This window comes from Strigops habroptila, chromosome 3, assembly GCF_004027225.2.
Source record: "Strigops habroptila isolate Jane chromosome 3, bStrHab1.2.pri, whole genome shotgun sequence".
Lineage (NCBI taxonomy): Eukaryota > Metazoa > Chordata > Aves > Psittaciformes > Psittacidae > Strigops > Strigops habroptila.
This window is the reverse complement of record NC_044279.2, coordinates 38,140,068-38,159,303: the sequence shown is the minus strand read 5'-3', so window position 1 is coordinate 38,159,303 and position 19,236 is coordinate 38,140,068. Positions and strand designations below refer to the sequence as shown.

At 41.9% G+C, this 19,236-nt stretch overlaps 1 protein-coding gene across 1 annotated transcript in view; it reads left to right on the top strand.

Annotated features, from left to right (window-relative positions):
- The window catches only part of PTPRB (protein tyrosine phosphatase receptor type B), a 62,862-nt gene that overhangs the window by 8,582 nt on the left and 35,044 nt on the right, over nt 1-19,236 (top strand). The window contains exons 3-9 of the mRNA XM_030480029.1: nt 1,721-1,959; nt 6,953-7,229; nt 13,868-14,146; nt 14,504-14,761; nt 16,055-16,318; nt 17,533-17,802; nt 18,935-19,195. Coding sequence (XP_030335889.1) covers nt 1,721-1,959; nt 6,953-7,229; nt 13,868-14,146; nt 14,504-14,761; nt 16,055-16,318; nt 17,533-17,802; nt 18,935-19,195 — 1,848 coding nt within the window. The remainder of the gene's footprint in view (nt 1-1,720; nt 1,960-6,952; nt 7,230-13,867; nt 14,147-14,503; nt 14,762-16,054; nt 16,319-17,532; nt 17,803-18,934; nt 19,196-19,236) is intronic.

The window sequence follows — 19,236 nt, the reverse complement described above, 5'->3', positions numbered from 1 at the left end:
TGGTGGGGGCCAGGAAGGTACATGACGTAGGATCAGAGCAGACTCTGCACTACAGGCACTCTGCAGGGGATTCTGCAAATGCAGCAGCATGAGGATGATCGTGCAGTGTTGGACCAGACCTGAGGGTTCAATGAAGCCCTTTGCATGGGGATAAGAGAGAGCAGAATTGGGTATGTAGTATGGTTTTCAGTACCTTGATTTGGAAAAATAATTGATCAACATTCTGTGTAATTAAATGGAGACTTGGAGTTTTTTATTCCAAGAGAAGCACAGTTAGATAAAAGGAAGGGAAATATTTAATCTGGGCATCAACCCCTTCCAGCAAACCAATCCTTTTCAAGAGATCTAAAACCCCCAACCAGGTGAAGGCAGTGTGCTGTGAAGCACAGGAAACACTTGCATGAAAGTGTCTCTTACAAGGCTTACGATCTCCACTTTTATTTGTAGATGCAAATGAGAGTGCTGCAAGTTTCTTTATATAAACATGTTAACATATATATTTACACATATACAAAAAAAACCACCATCATGTTGACTTCACGGAAGCTCACCCACTGATCCTTTAGGTAAGAGGTAATCACACATTGGCCTGCTAAGGTATCGTAATTGCACACCAAGTAATTACATTTGGAAGCTTCTGCTGCAATTTAACCCAGTCATTACTATTTTTTCAGAGGGCTTGTGAGCTAAAATTGTTATAAATGGCAACCAGCCCAGTGGCTCAGCAGCAAAACAAGGTTCTGTCATGCTGGAGACCCCAGTTCAAGGACAGACAAAGTGTCTTGGGCATTGAGCCAATGCACACTAGCTGTGCTCCAGCAATGGCAGGGCAGCTTTTTGTGAGGTGAAGGGGCCAGTGAGTAATCCCAATCGCTTAGCTGAAATGTGATGCTACCAGATGTAGAGGCCACCACAGCTTGAACCCTGCCCTCACAGCCACAAAGAAAGGATATTAAATACATACCAATGGGGAGGAAGAGCCATGAAAATGTGGAGGAAAAATGTGTAGTAAAATCTTTCCTGCGCTCTAATTGCAACTTTGGCGTTCTCTGAAGGATACGTGACTAAGAAAGCAAATCCACCATTATATTTGCAGACACTTCAGTTAACTGATGCAATTGTTAGCTGAACCTTGGGAAGAGAGCAGTCAGGGGTTAATATGGTCTTTGTATGGACCTGATTTAAAAAAGCAAGAGGAATGTCCTGTATGGGCACAAGGAACTTACCTTGAACAAATATCTCAAAAAAAAAAAAAAATTATCTTATCTTGAACAAATTATCTTGAAAAATTACTTTGAACAAAGCCATATTTTGAATGTTAATAAATAAAAGGCAGATGAGAATCTGGTCCATGTACTTACAACGAGGGGAGAGGAGGGTATACTGACCATATAAAGCTGAAACTGTGTGCTGTTCAATAGACCCAAGCCAGTGAAAAAGCTCTTAGTGAAAACATTGTGCCGTTAATGACAACATACAACCCTTCACTTCAGCATCATTGAAGAACAGTATTTAAAATGAATGGTATGAATGTTCAGTGAAATTAATGTTTTTCTGCTTTTGTACTGTACAGAATTTGGTACTGATGCAAAATACATGTTTGCACTGAAACCAAAAAGCTATAGAACTGCACTTAAAAGTTGTGTCAGCCACATTTATTGACAACTAAAGAATTGTTCATAAAAATGTAGAGCTATTTTAATTACTTTATTTGCCTTAGGTCTCCAAGATGCAGACACTTCTGGATGGAGTACTAGAACTACATCCCACCCTTTAGACACTGTTACCTCTAGGCCTGAAAATCTGCTGAAGAGTAGCACAGAGATGTTCGTCAGAAACGTGACTGAACACTTCAGTAAAAATCTCATTGAAAACCTCTACTTTGACCTGAAATCTCCAGTAACAGAGAAAGCCTGGATTCCAACAACTACTCTTCAATATTCTAGCACTACAGAAGAGGTAAGGCAGAAGAATTATTGATTTTTATTAAGCCTGCTCCACTCTGTGGAGCCTGATAGCTATTACAGGTGGATGTTTCGTGGCCTAAAAAAAGCCAGCTATAGGACTAAGCTTTGTTCTGTATTTTGATGGGATTCTTTGTTCATGCTGACAGTGCCCTTTGCTAGAAGCACAGCTGCAGAATAATTCTGCCTCTTCTGTACAGCAGAATCTTGCTGTGCACAATGCATTCGGAAAATCTCTAGGCTTGAGGGAAATGCTCAGGATATGTGAGAAGCAGTGAAAGCAGTTATCTGCTCTCAGTGACTTGGGCTCTGCCATTGGTTTGTTGCATGACATGAAGGTCTAGCTCTAATTAGGTTCTAAGAATCACAGTATGTTTTATGACCTTATTTAGGATAATTCAGTCCTAAAATTATGTACATGGTTTACAGATCAAAGCAAGTGAATTGGAATGCTTTAACTTGCCTTACAAGCAACCCTGGCCTTGACCTTGGTCAGATTATCTACAGACCGATGGGTAGAGTGGGGACACACAGCCACTTCTTGATCTCTGCTCTGTCCAACCACAAACAGCCCTAGCAAAGGAGGGGAATGGGAATGACGGCCCCATCCAGAGAAGGAGCTAACATCAGGCATTCAGTACCTCCTCATCAGTTTCCAGTCTTCCTTTTCTGCAAGCCACAGTTAAGTGGTGGGCATTCAGTACCTTCACATCCTTTTCTTCAAGGCACAGTTAAGTAATGTGAGAACAAATCTGGAATCACCACTGGCAGAATGTGCACAGGCAATTAGAGCTAAAGCACACAGGACATTTTTAGTCACTGTATCGCTATCAACACACAGTGGTTTAGAACTGAAAATCTCTAAATTCCCTGTGGCTTCTTCTCCAGAAGAGCACACTGCACTGGGTGTATTGGGGCAGACAAACATGTTGTTTCAGTTACTACTTTGGATGTCAGTGTTACTGTGGATAAGACTAAGAAATGTGGTTTTTATTTGGGAGCATACAATCTGGTACAAACAACATCGCTAGAGACAGGGAGAAAGGAGAAGCACTGTCACCAGGACTGTGCTGACTCAAATAACCAACTCAAAAGTTTAAGAACCCTGACACTGCTGTTGTAGTGCTGTTGAGGGGAAGGGATTGAGCCAATGATGGATGCACTGCACACCGTTCCATAGCTGATGGAGACAGTTCTTTTAAAATATGATTATTCTGGCTTGGTGCAGGCAGGCTGAGCTTATTTCCCTATGCCCTCTGTCCATATGCATACCTCCTGCACAGAATACTGGTCTCTTCAAAATGGAAATGTCCTACATAATCCAGTATTACTCAAACTGGCTCCAGCACTCCTCCTAAATAAGCCCACCAGTGCTAGAGAAATGGCACCGTTTGAACAGAAGCTACTACCTCCTGTGTTCTTACGGCAGTTCACCTCCTGATTCACGATTTTCACTGATCAAGTTGCTTAGGTCAAAGCTTCCAAACCAGAATCCTGATGATAACCACTCTACGCATATGAAAAAATGAAACAACACAAAATATTAATATCGTCCCTTAGAGCCTCCAGCCAGATCTGGACATTTGAATCTAGATACACCAACTTAGACACACTAACTTAAAATCTTTGGCCTTCATCTCTGTTCCCCTGTCTTTAGAGTGTAAGCACCGAGTATTGTTGTAGGAGTACAATACCTTCTATGAACTGCATTTGCCCAGACTAGGTCCTCTTGTTTGTAGAAGTAAAGCCTTGGTGTTATTTGGCTGTGAGCATACCCATCGCAGGGGGGTAGGGGGGCGGAAAATGGTAACACTTCAATCGGACAAAATGTTTGGTTTAGAGCAGCCTTGGATTTCAAGTAAAACTGCAGCTTGCACTTTCAAACCATGACAAAAGCTATGCAAAGCCCATTTCCTCTTGATTAGAGAGACACAGAGAGAGAGGTTGGTGTTAAAAAAAAAGTCAGGAAACCTTGGGAAAGTGTCTGAAAGGGACTTTGGAGCCTGCTATTAGAGACACGTCCGGCCACTCCCAAAACTCACTTCCAGTTCTCTTTTCTTTTTTCTTTTTTAATTAGTTTCTTGGCTTGCCGCACAGATCGGTAAGTGTTAAAGGCTGTGTGACTGCTGATTTGCTAAAAGCCCATTTATTCAGTACCAGTCTGGAAATAATTACTCGTATTATGTTGGCTATTCTATATAAATATATCGCCACCAGTGACTGATGGACCCCTAATGTTTTATTCCAGCGCTGGCATAGACATCTGTGTCAGACCTTAACCTTACAGCAGCTTTGTGCTCGATAACGTACAGAAGGAAGTCTCAAAACCCTTAATAAACCAGTACTTTCCTACTAACACAAAAAGGTAGTTTTAAAAGATTTTACAATAGCAAGAATAAGAGTAATAAAGTAGGAACAGCTGAGTTACGGACGTGGCTCAGAAGCAGCAACATCCCTTTTCTCCACACATTATCTTATGTCTGCTGGAAGAGACAGACAGTCATTTCCAAGAGTCTTTAAATTTTACTTGTGCTAGGTTCAATTTTTTTCCTGAATTTTGTAAGTTTTTTTGTTGGTTTGGTTTCGTTTGGGTTTGGTGTTTTTTTTTTCTTTTCCTATATTACATCTACTTAACTAGCTTACACCTACATATCTGAATTGTATCTTCCCTGTAAATTCAGATTACAGATGTTTTCAAAAATCCTTACAATGTGACCTCCACTTTCCAATAAAAGGCAGGTTACTCCTAATACTGTCATTTTCAGAGAGGGGTTTGAAGTAATCCAAACGTCCCAATAAGCATGCTCTTCTCCAGTGCTGGAAAACTGTTGGTGTCATTTATGCCATTACATCCATAAAGCACAATCATCTAAAGATGAATTTACACTGTAAAATGCTCTCACCACGAACTGATTACAAGGCACCTGTGTCATTTTAGTCCAGTTTAGGGTTTAATGCACACACCTTGTGTTTTCCATCGTGGTTTATCACTGTGCTAGCTCTTTGGGGCACAGTCTCTCCTGTTGTCTGAAGTATGTAAAACGTCTCTTCCAAGGGGAGATCCTGTTCTGCAATGAGCTTGAAGATGGCATAATAATCAACACATATTTATATCATCACTTAAGGTAATGTTCATAAAGTTATTAACCATCCCAAGCTTTGCAGAGTAAAGCCCAAAACCTTCAGTGCCATGTCCCTAGGACCGCTCACAGAGCTCTGCTGGGACAGATGAAGCTTTCCATAGGTGCAGGTAACACCCACGAGTGCTCACACCTTTGATTTCTGAATGGAAGAGCTAAGGTTTTTCATACATTGGAATCTTGTTTGACAGGCTGATGCCTGAAAAATCCTACAGCAGTGGCTCCCTTAAAAGGCAGACTAATGTTTGTAAACCCTAGCACCTTTTCTCTCTAAGATGGGACAAAAGTGAATCAGAGATGGTACTGACTTTGCTTGAGGTGCTGCTTTTCAAAGTTAAAAACCAGGTGCACCATACCGTACAAAAAGATGCAGAAAAGTGCCATTCCCATAGAAGAAAGTAAATTCCTTCCCCTTTATGCAATCTCAGATTTACCCCATGGCTGCTAGATTTTGTCTATTTGAGCGTGTGAAGGTCCAAAACACTCCTGGCTATGTTTCTTTTCCCTCACATACGTGTGAGTCCATATTAGGCTGAAACCTAAACAAGAAGGAAATGGGCATGCATGACAGAGAGCTGTGCCATGGCTGCAACTGTTTTGAAGTTGTGCACAGTTGAAAACAGGGAGACTTTCTTGCTTTCTGTGGTGTGTGTAGAGACTCTCATTGCTGCAGGGCCAGGGAAAGGATGGAGGCCTTTGTGGTCTGCAGCTAACCCCTAAAAACATCAGTGTTTGGGACACGGGAGCTGGAATGGTACTTCAATGATGGCTGAGGCTAAGAGGGTGGCCCTGGAGACGGAGTGTGAGGGGTGGCAGGCATGAGGAGAAGCAGGCATGCGAGGCAAGGTGGCCATCAAACAAGGCAGGTGTGAGACAAGGCAGGCATGAGGCAAGGGTAGCCCTGAGGCGAGGCAGGCGCGGACAAGGCAGGCCATGAGGTGTGGCAGACAGCAGGGGAGGCAAGGCATCGACAAGTGAGGTGCAGCCGGCATGAGGCGGAGCGCTGCCCGCCACCCCACTGCCTGAGGGGCCCCATGAGCCCGGAGGAGCGCGGGGAGAAAAGCCCCGGAGGAGAGCTGACATCGGGAGACAGCGGCGAGGCAGGAAGGGAGGTGGGGTGGGAGAAGAGCCGGGAGGAAGGTGGGACCCCACAGGAGCGCGGGCGGCACCCCGGGGCGGGGGGCGCGGGGGAGCGGCAGGTCCCGGGTCGCTGCGCTTTGCCCCCAACAGCGAGACGCGAGGAAATCGCCTCTTGATTGCGGAAGTCGGCGGGAAGGGCTCCGGCAGAGTCAGCCCGGGTCAGATGGCAGCGTGGGAAGCGGCGGCCGCCTCCCCCGCCTCCTCCGCTCCTCCTCAGCCGCGGGCGGGCGGGCGGCGGGCAGCCCCCCCCACCCCACCCCGGTGGCAGGGAGGCGGCGAGGCGGCCGGGGCAGCCCCGAGCGCATGCAGCAAGCGGGCGGCCCGGCAGAGGGCTCGGCGGCCGCCGCGCGGAGCCCGGCGGGGAGCGGGGGGCCCCCGGGGCGCCGCCGCGGCCACTTCGCTTCTCCGTACCCCCCAACCCACCGTTGCCGCCCCTCTTCCTCTCCTCCCCTCCCCGCGAGGGTTTTCGGGTTAAAGTCTGTCGGCGATGCTGAGCTATGGAGCGGGATTCGCCCTGTGGACGGCGCTGGCCCTGACCAAGGTGAGCGGCGCGGGGAGTGGTGCGGGGTCGCCCCTCGCAGGTCCCAGCCGAGCCCGCGGGCACAGCACGCAGTGGGGACAGGGTGTGAGGGATGGAGGGGCGAGCGCCGGGGGCACCGGCGGCTGCGGAGCCCGGCGGGTCTCTCAGAGCTTTCCCGCTGTCCGCAGGCCGCGCCGGGGCAGGCGGCGGGATGCAGCGCCAACCTGACGGAGCGGCGCGTCGCCGGGCAGAGCGTCCGGCTGCGGTGGGACGCCGCGGGCCGCGCCTGCAACTACAGCCTCAGCGCGCGCTCCGAAGATGGGGAGACGGCCGGCTGCCAGCCCGCCCCGACGGGCAACGGCTCCTACGGCTGCACCCTGCGGGGCCTGGAGGCCGGGACCTGGTACCTGCTCCGCATCGAGCCGCTCGCCGGCGGGGAGGCTGTCAACATCTCCGTGCAGACAGGTACGGGCGGGAGGCGTGGCAGGTGCTCGGGGAGGGATCCCGGGCTTTTCCATCCCTTCCCCTTGCTTCGGCTGGCTGCGGCAGGAGGTGGATAGTGCATTTACAGCTACAGTAAACCTGCAGTCCTCGCTGAACGTAGCTATCCTGCGCTTCAGTTCTCGTTACCCCCTGCCAAAAATAACTGCTGCCAAAAGTTAACCCAGCAGGCTTGAAGGAGAAGGTGCTGTGAGGAGCTGGGTCAGTTCTGGGAAATGCTTCTGCCGCTCCCTTGAGCTACCATCCAGCAGAATGCTCTAAGAAGTAGTAGCCCATAATATCACTTGTGCTCATGCAAACCTGTTGGCTTCATAGTATCTCAGGTGACAGCTTATTTACTATGTTTAAAATACAATCTATTTCATGACAGGTAGATCCAGTTCAGGTATAACTTACTATTTCAGCCCATTTCTATACTTCTGTTCTGTCTAACCAGAGTCTAAAAGTCAGAAAGTAAGGCTGAAATGTCTTGCATGCATGTTTTCCTGAAATACAGCCACTGAGGTGTTACGATGTACAGTTGTGTGCAGAGCACTTACAGTGTCACATCCATGACTGGCTTTAAAAATGTCCCAGCAGCTTGCCAGAGTGCTGCCTTTCCTTGCCCCCTTTCTGCATGCCCGTTTGTGTGTGCATGTGAACGGCTCAGCTGTGAAGCTGTGAATGACATAGAGCCACCACCTGCAGTGGTGGAACCGGACTCTTTCTACCTGTATTAGTGGTTTTTTTAAAGATGATGAAATACAGTGTATTCCAACCTCTTAATGGTGTAGCACAAAACTCAAAATGGAGATGTCTAAAATGAGATCCATCACTAAATACCTCAAGTGTTAGTTTCTGAGAGGTACTTTGCAGTATTAGCATTGAAGATCACAGCAGCCAAACAACGATTACTAGTTCAGAGACATTGTCTGCTGTCAGACCCTTTTCACTGCATTAACCATAGAAATACACTAAATACCTTCCATTAATTTGCTTTGGTACAACTCAAGTTTAAAAAAGTCTAGTGACAAGTCTTCTGGTGTGGTAGCTGTACAGTAAGCATAAGTAAAAATGGTAAAAATGAGTAATGGTTTCTATGCAGACAGTGATTTAAATGTCATGCATCATGCCAACTGTTTTCAATATTGATGACTTGTAATTTGAAAATTGAATGAATAGATCAACTGTTATCAGTGTGACAGATATAAATCATAGTTACTAGATAGTAGAGATCTATTATTGAACACTTGTGAAGAAGCAGATACCACTTTAGTCTGCATTTTGATTAATACATAATCATCTATACAGTAGCTTATACATGTCATTATGACTTTTTATCAGTAAATAGATTTTGCAAGGCTGCAAGATAAAAGTGCATGGAAGCAATTGCTGAGTATAATCATATTACGCAGCTGAGCTGACGTCAGAGTGAAAAGACTGATTAAAGTTTAAGTTGAAACGCTGCAAATTAGTGGACCATAGTTGAAGTGAGATTTGTATTTGGATTTTGGATAGCAGAGATCAGTCAAAAACAGAAAATAAGAATATAGGAACTGTGGAGGTTTCCTGCAAAGATGCTCCATGGTTACTTGCTTCCCCTTGATTTCATCACATCAGTTGCTTGTGGGAGTTCAAAATAAGTCCAAAAAATTGTCAATATATTTATTATGTACCTATTGCTTCAAAATTCGAATTTTTTTTTTCTAAAGAATATATAGGATTAGTTATGCCTGTCAACAACCCATATTGTACTGTTAATACTATGCATTTCGATGCAGAATGATTGAAGATTATTCCTCTGTATGTTTCCACTAGGGGCAACATTTTAAACCAGTTTTCTGGAAGCTGTTTTCACCTGTTCCTTTGTAACTTTGATGTCAGTAATTTTGTTTTACGACCTCCTGAGCTTGAATGTCCATAGGCATGTGTTCCTGGAAACTATCATGTGAATGTGGAAGTATGCGCAATATTTTCAACCAGATTGTAAACAAATTTCCCACTGATTTGAATGGTAGCGGAACTCAGCCGTCTAAAACCCTGTCTGACCTTGGTACTCAGTGAGGTTCCTTTCCTGAGCTCTTTGTCTAAGAAAGATGGGCTAAAGCTGTCCTTTGCAGGTGCCCAGCTTTCTCCACTGACCACGAAAATGAGCTTAGCTTAAACCAGGCCACCTGAAGTCTAGACAGTTTGTAGCTAAGCGAGAAGGATCCCATCTACGTATTTACTTTTGCCAAAATGAGGTTTTGAACATCTGTCTTGTCTTGATACGGTAAAATGTACACAGAGAGAGTTGCAGATTCATTTATATACCTAATTGGAAATTAACTTTTTGCTTATATTCAGTCCTGTTAAAATTTTCATGTGCTCATTCCTGTTCCGAGTTCAGTTTTCATCATGTTTCTTATACAAAGTGCTGGAGTAGCCCATAAAATCCAAAATATTCTGGTAAATTTTGAGTATGATTTGTTCTGACAAAGAACTTAAGGTGAAAGTGAATGAATAATGCATACCACAGTGCAGTTGTAATGTGGAGGCTTGAGGGGACCAATCCCTGAGTTAATTTGGCCTTCTGAAGTATTTTATTTTACATTAAAATCATAATTATGTCCAGTGAGTTAAGTCTATGTTGTTTGCAAGTTTGATATTGCAAATACAGTAAGTGCACAGCTCACCAAGACTGCATAAGTCTCAAGTAACCCCAGAACTTTGTGAATCTTTAAGAAGCTGCTTCTATTTCACTTGGGGATCTGAAATCTAAAAATGTATTCCATTCAACAATCCACACTAGTCCACTAAGGTGGAGCCTCTTTACTCAAGAAATTTTGATCTATGGGTTATCAATTGAACATGGCAAGTATTTAATCCTCTAGAGCAGAACTAAAATAGGCTCTCCAAAACAGTGGAAAATACAGTCATATATGCACTTTCTAAGGCAGGTATACGCAGGCATGCAGACACATATGCAGTGTTGGCAGTTGTGCTATTTTGGTAGAATAGGAAATGAAGAAAAAAGCTGATAACAGGATTTATCAGCTCTCAGCTACAGATGAATTTCCACTGCAAACCAGAGATTACAGATGTTAGTAGGGAATAAGTCTGTATATTTATTTCACATTAATATTTATTTTACGTTAATATTTAATATTTTTAAATATATATATGCATAAACCAGCACATAAACCCATACAACTAGTCAGCATGCTTGACATTGTAAAGTTGGGACAACACATACACCTGTCGGTCCTTTTATGTTATTATCTTTATTGTTCTCAGTAAAACTATTTCTGTGACTGAGAGCAACTCTATGACAAAAATTTGGTAGGGTTGTGTCTTTCCCGATTTCAGATAAAATACTTTTTTAGTTCTCAACTCTCCAAATGTCTGTGCACCAGCATAATTGTGTATTTCGGTAGTGTATTTTCAATGAATGACTAGGTCTTTAGTTAAAATTCTAGTTAATAGTATATAAACAGATCCTAATTACAGTTAAATTTCTCAATTTCAATTTGAAATTCAGATTTGAAATACTGGTCTTAAGAGCCATGAAAAAACAACTTGGCAATTGCTCTGCTTTCAAATATGTCTTCTACAGTATGCTTATAAATGCCTTTTTCAACATTGTTTTCTACAATGTTTTCTACAGTATGTTACTGTATCACAGGTGGCCTAATCCAAGCCACCTGTACTAAGAGCACTAACAGGCAAATAACTTTTTGTCAGAAAAACTGCTCAATATTTGAATAAAAAGAGGTTAAAAATTCTACCTTCTAAGACACAGACCAGTAGAGTATTTTTCCATTGTCATATGTAACTCTCTAAATACCAGAAGCACAGCTTGGCCATGTGTTCAGTCCTGTAAATTTCAAATTATTTGGGACAAATCTGATTTATTAGCCATCTGTAGGAACAACTACTGTGACATGGCTCTGACTGTAGGCTGTATAATCCTATCATCCATAATCACATAATGGTTATGACCATTGTCTCAAAAGGAAGAGTAAAAGAAGAAAATAAATAACCATCTTCTAAAGATTTTCTAGGTTGCATATCATTCCCCCCAAAAGGATATTGGTACTTAATAAAGACAGTGAAATCAACCCTCTTCACTTCATCTTCAGAAAAGTCCTTGTGAAGTTGGTTACTTTTTTATGAATAGGAAAAACTAGGAAAAAATGGATAATTTGGTAGGAAGATGGCTGAGACTGGCAGAAATTCCCTGTTACTCAGTCCTGGGCTTATATCTCTCAGTTATGTTTGTGGGTTTTTTTCTTCTGCATTAAGCAGGAGTGTTTTCTGTGCTTAGAGGCTGTATTTAGGAGTCATGTCATTGGGATGAGACATAACCCTGTCGATCATTTCTATAAAATGTATCTGTTGCAGCTCTGCACAAAAATTATATCCTCTTCCCGAAAAGTGAAAATGGAGGTGGAGTATAATTCAAACAACATTAAATCTTCTGGAACATTCCTTTGAGACCAGGAGACATTAATTCATATAGTATCAAATGGTATAAAAATATCTTTGTGAAAATATTTTATTTCTGTGATATATCAGTGTTGTATCGTTGCCAGCAGAGACTTGTATAACAATGTAAATGGCTTTTTAAGTGTTTGTTTCCATCCAGGGCTCTTTCAGCCCAGGCACTTCCCAATCTCATTGTTCCTTTGTTCTAGCGGATGTACAAAGCACTGAGTGTTTTGTTTTCTGGACCAGATAGATTAGATAAAGTCTGAATTTCTGAACTTCACCTTCTAGGCACGCAACTCTTTTCTTTGCTAATGCACCTTCAGAAGACAGATTACCCAGGACAGTATAAGCACTTCTAAAAATGTAGATGTCTTCTTTTTGTAGAATTCGGCAAATAATGCAGATTACTACATTGATTACTTTTGCAGGGCTAAAGAGCAGTCAAACTTACCATAACTTTGTCAGAGAATTAAACTTCTCGACAGTTACCATGAGTGTTCTCTTGATGTCAGTCAAATTAAAACTTTTTTCAGTTGTCTGTGCATCTGACCATATATAGCACTGGAATTTATTTCTGACTCCCAAAGTTTGACCTTTCTGATTAGAACAATTGCCTTCAAGGAACAAGATTATACCCCCACTATTCACTTTTGCCAACATAATAGTCTTTAGTGGCTTAGTATGTATTATAGGTGGAGCTGGTAGTCAAGCCTATTGTTAACATTTCCTGACACTTTTCATTAAAACCTCCTGTTTCAATTGCTGTAACTGGGTGAAGTTTTAACTATTTGGCCTGAAGTTTGATGTACTTGGTCTTGCACTTGAGTTTTATTTTTTATTTATTTATTTATTCAGATTTAAGCAGGCTTAGTTTGACCTTTCAGAAAGAGGTCAAGAAAAGAAGATAGTTACTTTTATTTATTGATTTTGCTAATTTAGTTTTTATCTCTTTTTCTGAAGAGCACTAGCATCTCTGTGGTCCAAAGCAAGAATCTGAATTTAAGCAGAGACCTGGGTTCAAAGGGACACAGTATTTTTCAATCACAGGATCACAGGATGGTTGAAGTGGGAAGGGCCCTCTGGAGGTCATCTGTTCCAAGCCCCCTGCTCAAGCACGACCACCTAGAGCCAGTTGCACAGGACCATGTCCAAACAGCTTTAGAATGTATCCAAGGAGGGAGATACTTGAAATTCCTAATATATTTGATTGACAGAGCATACCACCAAAACCTGTCACCAATATGTTCTTAGCAGAGCTTTGTAAGAAGCAGTTAAACCCTCTGTACCATCCAGGCTTTGAAGAAAAAACAGCTTAAAGGCTGCTAGCCCCATGATGCTCCTACTGCTGTATTTGTAGGGTGGGGGTAGGTTTGACTTGACAGCCTTTACAGTCCAGTTTTTAATTATGTGATCTCACACTCTTTTGTCTGCCTTGTTCAGGGAACCAGGCATCAATGACTGCATTGGAAAAATGGTCTTATTTTTCTGTGTTTAAGGCACTGTTCATATGGAGACCTCAGTTCTCAGCCTGGATGTACCGTACACTCCCTGCTGTCTTGTCTGATGCTAGGCAAGAATAGCACAGAATGTACTCATGTGGAAGCCAAATTTAGTTGTTAAATTGTTGGTAAACCTTTATTCTTTAACTCCCCAACTTGTGAATGCTTGAGTTTGCTGCTTTGGGTTGTTTTACAGTACCTTTTTAATATGCAATTTTTTAACCTTATTGGGAGACATAAATGTCAATACCTTAGTACATCAACATGTAATACATTGCTTTTGATTTGCATGAAGTCTTGTGTTGAAATACACCTGGAGAATACAAGCAACCAGAGTCTTTTGGTTTGGTCAATGTTTGCCAATACCTTTAGAATGTATCATATTTTACAGGTGATTTTACTTGAGAGCTCCTTAATAAACAGCATAATGAATGTTGAGAGTTTCTCAGAGAAATAGTCCCAATTAAATATAGTTCCTGAAAGTTTATCCAATGTACTGTTTGAGGTTATTTCAATTTGTATGAGCAATACTACAGCAGAGTAGAAGCGTACTCTATCAGAATCTGTTTGAAGTGGTTGAAATTGATACTAAAACCAAAATATTGTTGCTCTTAAGATTGTATAAATGCTCATGCTTTCTGTTTTTAACTACAGATCCCTTACCACCGCCTCGTTTTGAAATTAATAAGGCAAAAACTACAATCACAAGCTTGAAGGTTCAATGGGAACCTTCCTCAGGAAAGGTGGACTGGTATAACCTGGTATTATTTGATCATGATAATAAAAAGATACAAGAAGTCTCCATACCAGGAAGAACTTCAAAAACAGAAAATACTTTTTCCAGTCTCACCCCTGGGAATAAATACAACATTGTCCTCACTGCAGTTGCTGGAAACAAGAGTACTCTGGAACTTCACATAAGTGGATCTACAGGTAGGATTTCTTTTACTGTAGTTCATCTCAATAAAACCACTTACAGTATTTTTCAGTTCTACATTTTGAAACTAACAAATATATGTAATTATTCTTCCTGGCAAGATATATATCTTTATATAGATATGTCAGTATCTATTGATTATAAGTAGAAATAAACAAATCTCTGACTAACATGAAGAGTTGTTTGCTAAGAATGGAGTCATGTTGTTATCGTGTATTTGGTCATAAATTTGGGATTGGGTTTTCACTAACCCTAAAGAAACTCAACATATTTCAGAAGTAAATCTGTTTAAAATTGCTGAAATTGTGGAGATAACCATTAGGCCTAAAGCATGTATTTTTTTATTCCAACAGTGCCATCCCCTGTGAAAAATATTCAGGTCAGTGTCAAAATAGACACTATCCATGCTTCATGGTCTCCTGGCTCTGGGCACGTGGATCGTTACAGGCTGCTGTTACTGGATGATCATGCCCCAGTTCATGAGGTTCACCAAGAAGATCCTCTGACCTCCTACACCTTTTCAGGACTTACAGCGGGTCACCTCTATAATCTCTCTATCATAACCCAGGCTGCAGGATTGGAGAGCAACAGTTTTCAAACAGTCAGGACAGGTATGATTTCTGAATTCATAACAACAGAACAAGAAGCTAAGACCATAGTCTGATAATACCACAGGACATGTTTCAGAATAATAAGTGATTCATGTTCCAAGTGTATATTCACAGACTTCAGTGGCTGAATTACCCTTGGCAGGTGTTTCTCTCCAAAGGCTATAGAGGGAGTTAGAGACACCATAGGCTTATTTAGCTGCCTAAATTATCACTGCAGCAAAGTTAGCTGCTAAATTAGCTTGTAGGGTGTCTGCAGCTAACTGCTTAATGTAGGCAACGTCATTAAACATGTAAAGTTAGGTGTTAACAGTCTGAGCCAAAATGCACTAATATCACCTCATATCTGTGAAAGAGGTTCATCTGACTCCTGTACGATTTTCAGTGAATTAAGGCAGTGTGTAGACTGGTTATTTCACAGTAGTGAAAACAGTTTAGCTCCATGTTTCTTACTTAGCTAGTGGGAGATGTAAAGCTTGTGAGTTTTGCAAAAAATATTTTCTGTGACTGCTCTTCTCTGGATTTCAAAATAGCTGCATTTCTGAAAAGGAAGTGAAAAAAAGAGTAGGTTAAGGACTTGTTTAAAATTGAACGTTGGCTTGTTTGATTGTTTGGGTTTCTTTTAGCAGAGAAGTATTGATTCACAGAAGCAGAGTTCTAGAAATTAAGGGTTTTTTTCAGGAAGGTTTTTCAAGATAGAGTTCTGTGGTCATAAAGAGAAAGATAAAGTAACACCCTACTAGAGTCCAGTGGTTAAAACACTGTTGTAAGCACTAACAGGGCCATGCCTTTGCTTTCCTTAATGTCTGGTAAACGTAAGGTACAGTTTCTCCTACAGAAATTTCACCATGTAAACATAATTTAACATTAAGTGAACAATAACAGATGAGTGCTGTTGTTATCTATCATTGCCTATTCTGGGGATCATAATCTTGTTTCATTGTATTTCTTCAGATTTTTTTCTTTCTTCTTCTTGTGGAGTGCAAAAACTTTAAATCTCACAGAAGGTAAAAGCACTCCATCTAGCTTGCAGCACAGTCCTACATTTCAGTACCTAGTGTGCCACAAGCCGGAGTGGCATCATAAGAGGTATCACTTTGAGCAGTACAATGTCTGAAACAGGGCTGGGTTCAGTTTCACTGTGACCAAACTTTGCTCTTTCACTGTTTAGGCAAAATCATTCATACTCCATCTCACAGAACTATTCAAAACCAAAACTTTACTATTTCAGTTTGAAGACAGCAAGTCTTATATGTTCTGTGGTGGAATTATTTTATTCTCATTTTCTTTTTTTAGCCCCAGCTGAAGTCTTGGATTTGACAGTGACTAACGATGGCAGCTCAGATGCTTTAAAAGTTAAGTGGCGAAGACCTTCAGGAAACCTCGATTTCTATAATATCACACTGTCTCATCTTGGATCAGTTAAAGAAGTCAAAACTCTACAACCACCAGTCACAGAGACTCACTTTGACAAGCTAACTCCAGGACGTCTTTATCAGGTTGCTGCCCGCACTATCAGTGGTGAACTGTTCACTGATCGGATGGCAACTGGCAGGACATGTAAGTCTTCTGCTTCAGTAGCAACATTGTAACCAGCGTTATTTTTACCTACATTGGCCTTGTAGAAAATAATTTTAGGAGACAAAATGATTTGGATTCCAGGCAAAATAAGATAAAGAGCACAATGTTGTTCCCAGAGTACCCCTTCCTGACTCTCTGGCAACAGTTTATCTGGCATTATCAGTGCAGGCTGGAAGAGAGGTGGAAAGCCTTTCATGTCTAGTAAGTACAAAGCTGGACTGGTCATATGCATGTCTTTTTTTTTTTTTTTTTTTTTTGTATAGCCTACCATTAAGGGTCTTTAAGATTACCATTTGCATCTGAAGCGAGAGCTTCAGGCCCTCACTCAAACCACTGATCCCCAAATTTGTGACCTAGACCCAGTACTTTCAAAGTCAGGGATCTAAAAGTCCTTTTTCCAAGGATGGTGATCATGTGCAACTCTTTCCCATGACTTTTTCATTGCTACCAAGAGCTTTGAAAACAGAGTCAGAAGCTTTGTGGCTGAAAGATAAATTTGTAAATCCAGTCTGTCATATCTAAAGATGCTGAAGGGGTTAGACTCTTAGGATCCTACCTCAGAGAGCCAGGTGCCCAAGAACGTAATCCACATCGCTGCGTACTGAGAGGGTGCCTACAGCAGCAGAACCTGCTGAGAATGTAAATTCAGGACCCTTGAAGTGGAGGACAGGACAAAGTGGATGTTTTAATGGACCCCAAGTTTGAACCTCAGTGCCTTACAAATGGGAGGGACTAGGACATACAAGGCCTTTGCGGGAAGAAGCCATCAGACTTAGAATTTCTCCTGCTGAGACCAGAATTTGGCCCTTATTGACTGAAATTTTGGCCTTAGCTTTGAAAAATTGATTCATGGTCTGTAAATGAACTTAAGTCCAGGAAACAACGGGGAAGCTAACTGGAAACTGCAGATGTATCCTAGAAGTGCAGGGGAAGATTTTGCCACCCTGATAAGAAGAGTTCCCAATTTCTGATGTCAGAAACCAACAGTGAAAAAGTGAGTGGTTTGTGTGGGAAAGAGTAAAAATTAGCTTTAAAATGAATGCCAACCTTCATAACAAGATACCTCACATTGCTCTAACTGATCCAAGTACTTCTGCAATAGGTGTGCTGTGAGACAGGTTTTGCCAGTGTGCAGTTACATCCTAGCAGGAATACCCCGCTTCAGAATAGCTCTCTCAATGTCTGTATTTCAGTTCCCCAGAAGGTTTCTGAGCTGGTAGCCGGTGGTGGTGGTTGGCTGAGGTCTCTGCGAGTGAACTGGCTGCCCCCTGCGGGAGACTGGGAGAGGTACCACCTCCTCTTGTGGAACTGCTCGGCCCTGGTGCTCAACACCACCCTCGAGAAGGACACCAGCGAGTACCTCATCCACGACGTGGGCCTCATCCCAGGGAGACAATACAGCGTGGACCTCTTTGTGGAGAGTGGTGATTTGCAGAGCAAGACTAGCTGCACAGGGAGAACAGGTCAGCGTGCTTGCCTGGGAAGTGTGAGAGTGCAAAATGTTCAGCCAGCGTTTGAGGTCAATGAGAAAGGAGGAGTACCTGGGAATCCACAGATGAATTTCACTATTAATACAGGAAAAAGGAGCTCCTTTGTAAACAACAGAAATAATGCTTTTTAGCAGTTCTGTGAAAACTTTCAGGGTTATTTTGGTGGCAAATATTTTGTTAGTGAAAGCTTTTGGAATTATATTCTATATATTATATAGAATATTATATATACTGTCGTGACTGAAGCATTACACTACATGTACAATATTTCACTGTTATATTTTGTAGCGGATAGAAAAAGGCACATTCTCATCTTGCCTACCTTGATGTGCATTACAAATAATTTAAGTTTATGGTGTTACTTCTAATTGACACAGCTAAGTGATTAGAACATGGTCCAATACATAATATCCAGCACTAGGTGTATCTAACTGTGCTTGACCCACAGTCAGGTACATAATGTATCTGTTATGAAGCATAGGTATTAAGCCCTATTTTGTCTTAATTTTCTTTTATACAAATCCATAGTCTCAGAAAGTGAGATGTATTTCAATGTAACAGGGACAGAATCAACAGATGCCCTCTGTGTGTATGTGTGCACACACAGAGAAATTTACTGATCAAATTCTTTCTTTTATACCACTGTAAGCTTGGAGTGTCTGCCAACTTGACTGAGATAGAAATCAGCATCACTCTGATCGTATAATTTACATCCTTGTTTGTTACCGCTAAATTGGTGTAGGTCTATTTTATGGTGCAAATGTTTTATATTGCTGTCTAGCACCCACACTTCAAGAGAAAGCTCGCTGACTTTGCTGCATTTCCATTCATACTAAAATATATATCCTGATATAAGCTTAAACCTAAGCATTACAGCCATAATGCTGAAGGCTGCTGCTACAGCCCTTTACTGGAAGAGTAGCATAAATACTAGATTTGTAACAATGGCCTCCTAGAGAAAGGTAAATAATCTCCTGTTGATTACAAATACTCTGGTGCTGTCACAGTTTTGTCTTACAGAAGATTTCTTACAGCAGCTTAAGCTACAGCATGTGTGTTCACTACAAAATCCTGTTCTCATTGTGATATTTGTGTACTTTTACAGCTCCAGAACCTGTTCTCCAGCTCCGTGTGAAGCATGCTAATGAATCTTCACTTAGTGTCATGTGGATGACCCCTGTTGCGGAATGGGACAGCTATGTGGTTTCACTAGGAGACAGGGATCTTACTGTCATCAAAAAAGGGCTTGCAAAAGAAGCTAAGGAATTCACTTTCACTGACTTGGTACCTGGAAGAAAATATACAGCTACCATCACTACCATTAGTGGGAGTTTAAGCAACTGGACTTCAGTGGAAGGAAGAACAGGTACCATCCTGTCAAACTGTTTTAATCTTTACTTCTGTTGA